The sequence below is a fragment of the Gordionus sp. m RMFG-2023 genome, chromosome 2 (assembly GCF_954871325.1).
Source record: "Gordionus sp. m RMFG-2023 chromosome 2, tfGorSpeb1-WG-v2, whole genome shotgun sequence".
NCBI lineage: Eukaryota > Metazoa > Nematomorpha > Gordioida > Chordodea > Parachordodidae > Gordionus > Gordionus sp. m RMFG-2023.
Genome location: NC_088776.1, coordinates 53,908,448 through 53,918,712, shown reverse-complemented (window position 1 = coordinate 53,918,712; position 10,265 = coordinate 53,908,448). Strand labels below are relative to the sequence as shown.

Below are 10,265 nucleotides of genomic sequence, written 5' to 3'. Positions count from 1 at the left end.
CCACTGTACAATTGTTTATATATTATTCCACCCATGTCAAATTATCTCAATTAGTTTTTAGAAGATATAATATTTTTCTGTAAACGTGCGGTTTATTTACATTAAATCAAATCATCTGGCCTCTGTATTTCTTTTTGCTTTCGTAAGATATTTAATAATTATTTTTCTCTGCAAGTATCTATCGCACTGATATATTATTCGTAATTTTTGATAAGTCTATATTTATTACAAATGTTCTCTCAAGCGGTTCGTTATCCGTAAAAAAATAATCTCCCAATAAATTTAAGTGGAATTTGTGAACTTCACTGCGGTTGATAACTTACTAGGCTTATAGGCTATGGTGCTTTTATCTTAATCAGGCTGTATTATAAAATTAAGCCCATAGTTTGTTTTGTTATGAGTCCCAAGCTATCGCTACTTGTATCATTATTTAGGGCACAAAGTAACCTTTAGCATTATTATTTTTTGACCCTAAACATTTTATTTTCTTCAACAGTCTAAATAAATATCTTGAACATGTTAGTTTATGTAATTTAGCACACTTATCAAGTAAGTCTTTAAAATATTTATCAGATAATTAATGAGGTCAAAAAGAATATTATATATTCAAGCAACACTTGTTAATTTTTATTGCGTCAAATTTTTTGTAAACTTTTATTTATTAAAATTAGTACATTAAAAATAACATGTACGCAACTATATTAAAAATTTTAAATTTATAAAATATTTAAAAAAATATATAAGACGGGAAAAAACATGGAATAATTTAAAAAAAAATTAAAACATTTTAACAAATATGTAAGTTTTCTTGTTCTAATGGCCATGAACATTTGAATAATTAAATATTAAAATGGATTATCTCAAAGCTTATTTTTTATTTAATTATATGATCTTGAGATTGTAGATTTAAGACTTCTTTGAATCACAAAAAAGATTTGGCCTGATTTTCAAAAAATCAAGAAGTTGGTACGATATAGAATGTGCTAATATTTATGAGCTTTCTTCCTCACAGGAATTCCAAAGGGATCGTAATTTCTATGAGAGGATAAAAACATCGATAAGGTAAAGTCCCACTAAATTTGTTGGCCTATGTCTCGGGTATATATCCCGGAGAGTTGCTAATGATTTTGGGTTTTTTTCTCTAAAATTCTTTATGTTTGAAAGTTTTATTTTGTCTCCCGCCATAAAAGTTAATACATATTGAAGTTATTGTGTATGTTCTTAGTAGTGTGCTATATAATAACAAAAGCGATTTTCTAAATACACTTCTACATTTCATGTTACTTAATAATTTTTTCCTATAGTATTCAAAGATAGTAAACACATTTGTTACCAAAAGATAATATATGATAGCAAAAAGAAGGCTATATTTTAATAGCCTGGTATCTTCCAAAAGATCTACTGTAGTAGAGATATGAACATCTATAATTTACTTGCCATAGTACATATAGATTCACAGTTATTGGATTAAACAAAAATCCCCACAAATTCAGACCTTGATCTTTTGTCAAAATGTTTACACTTGGATTTGTTCATTTAACTTGAGTAATCATTGCACATCTGAGCAGTAGCAAAATATATTTAATAAAGTTAGTGCCTTTAATTTTATATAAACGAAATCTATATGAAATATTTATTTTGGAAACAACATTTTTTATTCTGAAAGGATAATTACTTGTAGGATCAATCATAAATGTTCCTTAAAGGAATTGATTTAAAATTTAAAAAATTTTTATTATAAAAATATATTATTTACCTTGAGAACCTTTCAAAAAATATTATATTATTTAAAATTTATTTTTTATCAATTTGAAAATCGGTATCAAAAATGAATAGATTGGCCAAGGCCTAAAAGATAATAAAAATGGTCAGAAGGATATATAAATTATTTTAAATTTAATTTTTTTTGGAAAAAGAATGATTTTAAACATTTTTTTTAAGTAGCCACATTGTGTGCTTATTTTCTTTATGATTTTTAGAGATGATTGTATTTGTAGCAAACTTTATATTCAGGTCGCTTATCTTTATATACTTCTTTTCCAAAAAAATAAAGAATCTTAAGTTTGTAATGTAAATTATATATCCCAATATTCGAATAAACCTAATGGATCATCCAGTTCTAAATCCATAGCCAAATCCATAGCAAAATCATTAAAATCTAAAATTATTAATATAAAATATGCATGTGTAAATGTTATATTAATTTTGTGAAAAGAATTGAATGATTTAACCTTCATTGAAAACAGAAATATCCTCTCCTATAATAAAACAGCAAATGTAAAGATTTTCATAAATATTATATAAATTTTTATGTAAATATAATTAAAAAAAATACTATAGGCGCAATATCTATCATACAATTATTATAATTAATAATTGTGACATTTATTTTAATATAAAATAAGATTTAAATAAAAATTAAAAAATTTTTAAATGCCAATGTTTAGAATATGGAGTGGGTCGATTTCTAACTTATAGGGATATTTAGGTTTAGTTACCTGTATGTTTTTCAAGATTATGTTTAGGAATCCACAAAATAATATCTCAACAAAATAATATATTTAAATTTTGTCTAAGAAATTTTATATTATAATAGCATATTTATATATTAGTAATAATTAAAAATGAGAATTTTATTTAAAATTTATGTAATTGATTTGGTAGAGTTTCACAGTTCAGATCATTAGCGAAAATCTTATACTTAAAAAACGACTGAACCAAAAAAATAGATAAAATTTGGATTCCAAGATAAATTTTTTAAATAATTTTTTTTTTTCATAGTGAGAATTTTTTATTGAAAATAAATAAATGTAATGTATATAAAATGGCACCGTGGATTGATATGCTATCAGACCTACAAATCGTTGGCATAGGTAAAAACCTTCCTGAGATTCTATATTAACTAACTTTTTATATATAATATTAATTAATTTTAACAAGCTTGGTGTCTCATAAATCTCACTGGAGATTGAAAGGTTAAAAGGAAGTGATAAGTTTCAATTTAATTTTATTCTGTTATCACTAAAGTTTCTAAAAATTAGGGGTTTATGATATAATTATACCTTCTATTGTTTGCAAAAATTTCTGAATATTGTCTATAATATTTGGGTTAAAAGTAAAAAAACAAGTTTAATATTTGGATATATTATAAAATTTACCGAAGCTCATTCTACGAATGACTCTTGGTTCTAAATAAAATATTACATTTGAATAAAAAAAAATATTTAACTTTTAAAATTTCGAAAAATATAATTTGCATATTTAAAATAATAGATTCCTTCTGAAACTATACTTAATATTCTAATCTCACTCAATTAAATATACTTTTCATTTTAGATTCCTGGTTGAATACACATTTAATGCGAGGCTTTATCATTTGGGCAGTTTTATATAAAATTATATAAGTTATATTCTTCCGTGCTATATAATTTTTAAAAATATATTCATTTTAAAAAATCACCAAATATGTTTAAAAAGAATTTAGCTAATTTATTTTAAGAATTTTAACTTCTCATCACTATTTTTCATTTATACTTAAATTTATTTCAATTATGATTAAAATACTTTATATAATTAGGTGAAAATATTATTAATAAAAATTTGAAATACAACCTTCGGTTATTTTGGCAATATGATGATACGCCATCATAACTATATTTATTCTGCTGTCACGTTTTAAAATACTTCCGTTTTTGATAGCCTCTTCTGGTAAAATTTTTTTTTAAAACATAGCTACAAAGCTCTGCATTTCATAACAAAGTTAAGCTTAAATAAAAAACAATTTAATGATGATAAATAGTGTTGTTAAAACGCCCAATTTATATCAATTTTAAAAGGATCAAATTGAAATTTTAGCCAAAATAATATTATTTAAACCTGAAAATTTTTCTCATAGATAGCAGAAAGGTATGCACTTCTATTTGCCAAATCTCTTACATAATATTATTCTAGATAAAATATAAACCAGACCTTTAAAAATTAAGAAAATCGGGTTTTTTAGAAACACTAGTAATAATTTTTCAATATCTATCATGATGCAAAAATTTTGTAAAAAATATTTATAAAAAACTATGTCAATAATTTTGGGTTTGTTATAAATTGAAAACCATAAAGTAAGATCTTATTGAAAAAAAAATTAGGAGCCTTCCGTGGGTTAGAATTAGTCTATATGAGATGTTTAGTATTAAATTATGATTTATTAATAAAGATATTTTTGCTTTATTAATTGTATGAAAAACTAAAACTATATCATAGATAGAGAAATACATAGTAATTCAATTTAAAACATTATTATCATTTATCTTGAAAAAGAAAGAAAATAGTATTTAAATTTACCTTTTAAATTTCTTGGAAAAACCATTAGGAGTAAGCTTCGTTTATTTTTATAAGTAGATAGATTGGCGAATACTATGAAATCTGAATCTATTTTTAATAGTATAATAATCAGATTAGTGCGCAAGATTTATAAATGATTTTAATATTTTTTAATCCATTTTTGATTGTGCTAGTTTTTTTTTCAATAATAAGATCTCTAGTTAAAAGAAGATAAACAATATTAAAGAAAAAAAAATTAAATTTAAGTCTTGAAATTTTAACTTTTACTAGTATTTTATAATAAGAATTGAATCATCCTCATATTCATATTCTTATTGTTTGAATTTTTTTATAGCAGTTTAAGTATAATTTGCTTCTATTTTATTGGCTAATTTTCTATTTAAAATCAAATAATTATTTCTTTTTCTTTATCATTTTCTATGAATATTTTAAATATATATTTTGATTGTAATAGCCACCTATTTCTATAGGTATTTTTTGGGAGATAAATCTTCATTTTTGGTTAATAATTTTTTTTAATTATAATAAACAATTTTACACTGTTAACTAAGGTTCAGACTTAGCAATCAATCTGTTTAAGTTATTATAATTGTTTTTATACCAATAGTTAAATTTTGAGTTATTTGAGCTTTCTCTTTTTTATTTTGATATTAAGCCTATGTAATTGTTTTCCTTTTTTTTATATTTAATTCCCTTGAATAGAGCGTAGTTTCAATTTTTTCTATGCTTCCCTCCACCCTTTGGGAAATAAAGCACAATCGATTTTAAACTATTCCTCCAAAATGTGATTCTGGCTATAAGCTGTTTTAAAGGCTTTACATTTTAAAAGTGCAATTAGAACCACCTTGCATTAAGATAGGCAACATAAAAAAAACCTATATGTTAATATATTTGAATTTTATTTTAAATTATATTAACTTAAATTTTACCTTACGGACTTGTATTATTTCTTTAACTTAACAAAATATTAGTCTAATAGTTACATTGATTGTTATCAGGGTTGGGCAAATTTTCAGAAAATTGTATTCGGATACAGATTCTTTATAAAATTTTGTATTTAAGATACAAGATTCTAGATACTTTAGAAAAACTTCAATAAGATATAAGATACAAGATACTTGTATTTTTTTAAAAAAAGTATCTAAGATACAAGATACTTTTTTAAAAAACTTTAAATAGTCAAAATCAAGTATAAAGCTTTATTTTCTTATCTATAATATAAATTTATAAAAAAATATTTAAAATAAATTGTAGAAAATAACAAATTTATTATAAAAGATAATGCGATATTCCATTTAATAATTATATAATTAGTAAATAATAATAATCAGCATTATTTTTTAATATTATTAATTTTTCAAATGATTTATCGTTCAATCTTTGACAATTTGGTCTATTAACCATATTAGCAAAGCTAAATAATGTTTCAACGGGGACTGAGGAGGGTAATATTGTGTTATATTTAATAAATATTTCTTTTATATATTTATAACTATTTAACATATTTATACTCCGCCTGTCATCTTTCATATAATTTAGGACCTCTATTTCAATATCATTTATTGAATTATTAGAATTGGATGTGGTACTTTTAAGGCAAAAGTAATCATTATCTTCATCAATTGAAGATTTTGTTGAAGTATTAATTTCAATATTATTTTTAAAAACAATTAAAACTTCATGTAATAACAAATCCTGAAGGTATTTTTTTTCTTTTTCACCATCAATCCAACGATTTTTAAAATAGGGATGAGAATATTTGCCAAAAATGCACTTTTAAAATTATTATCAAAATCATATATATTTTTAAATCTTTTATTTAAATAATTTTCTATGACAATAGCTAATGGTTTGCAAAATTGTAGAATGCTTTGAATTAAATTTGTAATTTTTTTTTAACATTTAAAATTGGAGCTGATTCTCCATAATAGCAGTTGATTTCACTCTGTATTTTGTCAATCGCTTTAGCCAATGGGGCCATTATATTGCAATATTCTTCTAAATATTGAATTTCAATATCTCTTAATTTAGGAAATTCTAATTTTTGACATAATTTCTTTAAATTTTAATAAACTATGAAGACTATCATACAAACTATTCCATCTAGTGCAACAAGGTGTAACTAATTGTTTTCCTAAAACTGCTTTGATAAGTTCTGCAGTTTTAGGCCTATTATTTGCATTCCATAGCTTAGTGCATTTAGCTATTGCAGGATGATGAATTTTAGAAATGTTAGGAGAATCCTAAATAGCTCTCTCGACATCTGTTGTGGCAATTAGACTTATCGTATGGCACATACAACGAATGTGTTGAGGCAATGTTATTGAGGCTTCTTTAGACCCTTAAATAAACAAATAAATAATTTTATTTGAATAAATTTTTTTACTAAATTTACAATATCATAATAAATTTTAAAGAAGTATTAAATAATACTTTCAATGATTTTGAATTCTATACATTCATCATCATTGATGTCAAAGTCATTCTCTACAGCTTCCAAGAATATCCAAACTCCTTGAAAGCTTTCTTAAAGTTAGAGCCGTTATCTGTAACAGTTGCTATAACTTTTTCTTCAATACCAAAGTCACGATGAATTTCTTTATTATGATCATCTTGAAGTACTTCAAAAAATTTGTCATTAAGTATGCTTAGTATAAATTTATTGTTATAATTTTCGGTTGAAGAATCATCTGAAGACGAAGATAAACATATTATTCTATTTTCTTCTTCCATAATTTTAAAATAGACAGATATAAAACGATTCAAATATGGTAGTTCTAATTGTTAGCAAATTGCTATATGACGACCAACGTCATATATCAAAAATTATCTTAAAATATCTAAATTTTGATTAAATTTTTCATTTAAATTTTAAAACAATATCATTTTAAATTTTAATACTCTTTAAATTAATCAATAAATTTCTTTTTGAATACAAAGTTGGTTAAGATACAAATACTTTTAAATAATATGTTTCTTAGGGATACAAAATACTTTCCAAAATTTTAAAAAAGATACAAGATACAAAAGTATCTTGTATCTTAGATACAACGCGATACTGCCCAACCCTGATTGTTATATACTTTTGAAAAGTATATATAGAATTTATTAGGATAACAGTCAGTTAGTTATATTTTATAATAGATAAATTTAAAAAGAAATTTTGTTTCGATATCTTTATTTATGTATATTAAAGGTTCATGACTAAAATAAATATAAGATAATTAGCAGGTGTAAATAATAATTAATCTAAATTAAATATCAAATGAGGTTGAGTTAAGTGAACAACAGGGTTAGTAAGCATAAACAGATTTATTATTATAATTTTTAACAATTTAAATAATATTACATTTTTAAGGTAAATTATGTAAAAAAAAACAACTTTATGAATATTTAATAATTCTTAAATTATCATTCATAGAATTAATTATTAAATTAATATTAATAAAGAAAACACAATTTCATTGTAAATATTTACGTACTACAGCTTATAAATCACATGGCATCGTTTTCCACTATATATGCAGACTTAAGCAGTTTATTATAATATTAAGTCTAATGTTATTGAACTTAAGAAGGGACTATTAATTTTTAAAACAATGTTTCATTATTCTAAGAAAAACAGTTGTTAATATACTTATATATTACTGGCAATACTGAAAATCAGGTATAAACCCTTATAATATCGTAATTAGTATGGGGTGTCGCTCACTAGGTGCTTTGGGTGATAATGCAATCTCTTTTCAAAAATTAGCCTAATTTTAAAAATGGATTAGCACCTGTTTTTTTAAATAATTAGCCCTCAGTAAATAGCAATCTTAAAAATTTTAAGTTGTATTTTCAATAAATATTATTTTTCATTTTCGCTTTAAGCAAAAAAATATATGATGCAAAATACATGGTTAAGGTTAATTATTTATTTGACGTATTAAGTGGTGTTTATGTCATTGTAATTCATTTTTCGGCAAACCAACAAGTTAATAAATTTTTTTTATTATTAATATAAGTGAATTTTAGTATTTTTAAATTACTAATTAAATTTATTTATATAGATATTAGAATATTTTTTTGTACATACATGATATCAATTTCGTAACTATAGACCGGCTTCATCATCAGGATAGTCTAACTATTATTGAAATCATTGTATATACATTGATAAATTATATATTACCACAAGATTTTGATTATTTTATGGTTAAGGTCTGTTTTATTTAACTTAAAAAAATTTAATTATTATATTATTCGTAAATACAAATTTAAATAGTAATTAAAATAATAATAAATAACTTAAACGTTGATTTTCCAAAATAAATTACGCCCCATTTTAATTCTGAAATGAACTCGTTAAAAATATTTTCTAATATTTTCTGATATATGAGGTTAATTTAGGTATTTAGTGTTAGATATTATTTTAATTAGTTAATATATATATAAAATTAATTATAGTAAAAATATATAAATCTAGAGACATCCTGCAGAATAGAGGGCTAAAGAGGATTTAAGGCCAATAAAAAGAAAGAGGATATATATAAATAAAGATAATAAATTTCTAGCACCTTTTACCACCCCCTTCTTGAATTATATATATTGGTATTACCAATAATATACGAATTAATATAAAAAATAATTTTCTAAGTGATATTGACAGGCTCATCATCTAGACAATTTACTATTTTAATTGAAAAACATAAAATTTTGTTTGACTTATGAAGTTTTTAACATAAATTTGCTCTCTTCAAATTCTTCTAAACCATACAATCTATTTATATGTTCATTTAAAATCCCTTAATTTTTTTTAGTTTATATGACAAATAATGGGACTAATTAATACTGATTAAGTAAATAAATATTTTCAATTAAAGCCTTATTATAGTATGTGTACCATAAATTTTTTATGGAATATTTGCCAGGTTTGAAAAAGCATTCAGATTTGATTTCTCAAGTTTATGTCTATAAATTAAAAAATTTTTTTTATTGAGTTACTGCAACAAATTATTTTAGTTTTTTAAACATGATGACAATATATGTTTGATAATATTATTTTCACGATAATACAACTTTGGAATTCCTCATTTCTTATTCTTGTTTAAGGTACAGGTGCTCATTTGATTAATACTACAATTGAATTGTTTATTTTCTCAATTAATAATATATTTATCCCATTGCTATGAAATTTGAATATCTGGTGCTACTTAGGGAATAAACTTAAATGTACTAAGCAAAATTATGGTTATTTGTAAAATAACTTAGCCTAAATGAGGATAGGATAAACACACCTCAAAATCTATTCATATATTTTTATTAATGAATAAAATGTTTATACCTATTCTGATATATTCAATAGTTTCCAAACTTTTGACCCAGCGATTGCATATCTTATATTGAAAACTCAGCTTGTAGTTACCTTGTTGGGAGAAATTGTATTTGAAAGGCAAATTTGTGAACTTGATTTGAAAAAAACAAACAATAATAATTAAAATTTTTTAAACCTAGAAAGTAAATAATAAAAGTAATTTATTTTACAATTATTTATATTATTGGATGTAGTGAGCGGGGAGAAATGGGGGCCAGTGTAACCATTTATTTAAAGAAAATAGACATCCTATACCAGAAATTTTTCAAAGAAGTTTATAATAGTATTTTAGCATATTATTAATATTTTTTATCATGAAATAAACATAAAATATTTATAAACAAAATGGTGTTAATATAATTCAATTCAAAAATAAACCGCTCTTTTAATTGGTTATCAAAAATAAATGTCCAATAAAAATAGATCTGACTTGACGGTTAGTAGCTGCACCCCCATTTCCCCACAAGGTCTGCATATATCAAGTGAAAGGCAATTATATAAATGATAGCAGTCATTAACAAAACAGAACATATAAACTTTAATTCTTGTGTAAAAATTTGGAAACATTAGATTT

General features: G+C 23.0%; 1 protein-coding gene across 6 annotated transcripts; it reads right to left on the bottom strand.

Annotated features, from left to right (window-relative positions):
- Positions 1-766: 766 nt before the first annotated feature.
- On the bottom strand, positions 767-10,056 carry LOC135924148 (uncharacterized). Of its 6 annotated transcripts, XR_010571320.1 has the most exons (15): positions 9,862-10,056; positions 9,662-9,782; positions 4,336-4,422; positions 3,613-3,705; positions 3,325-3,420; positions 3,159-3,188; positions 3,063-3,095; positions 2,938-3,021; positions 2,832-2,893; positions 2,232-2,258; positions 2,102-2,158; positions 2,003-2,056; positions 1,434-1,560; positions 1,285-1,386; positions 767-1,232 (listed from the first exon to the last, which is right to left on the bottom strand). XR_010571320.1 is itself a non-coding variant. In XM_065459197.1 (8 exons), exons 3-7 carry the CDS (start codon positions 4,358-4,360, stop codon positions 2,025-2,027), a joined length of 303 nt encoding a protein of 100 aa, XP_065315269.1. In that variant the 5' UTR covers positions 4,361-4,422; positions 9,662-9,782; positions 9,862-10,056; the 3' UTR covers positions 1,384-1,560; positions 2,003-2,024. The 6 variants fall into 6 exon arrangements, 2 of the variants coding, with proteins under 2 accessions (XP_065315269.1, XP_065315270.1); XR_010571321.1 differs by lacking the exon at positions 2,232-2,258; XR_010571319.1 differs by lacking the exons at positions 2,232-2,258; positions 2,832-2,893; positions 2,938-3,021; positions 3,063-3,095; positions 3,159-3,188 and having other exon boundaries at positions 1,285-1,398.
- Positions 10,057-10,265: the final 209 nt, after the last annotated feature.

What these genes read in the sequence shown, in the direction of transcription:
- LOC135924148 (XM_065459197.1), bottom strand. Translation starts at nt 4,360, where the DNA reads ATGGTTTTTCCAAGAAATTTAAAAG. An exon ending in TTTTCCAAGAAATTTAAAAG is followed by an intron (nt 3,706 to 4,335) that starts GTAAATTTAAAT and finishes AAATTTTACCAG; the next exon opens with AAGAGGCTATCAAAAACGGA. An exon ending in AGAACTGGATGATCCATTAG is followed by an intron (nt 2,057 to 2,101) that starts GTTTATTCGAAT and finishes TACAAACTTAAG; the next exon opens with ATTCTTTATTTTTTTGGAAA.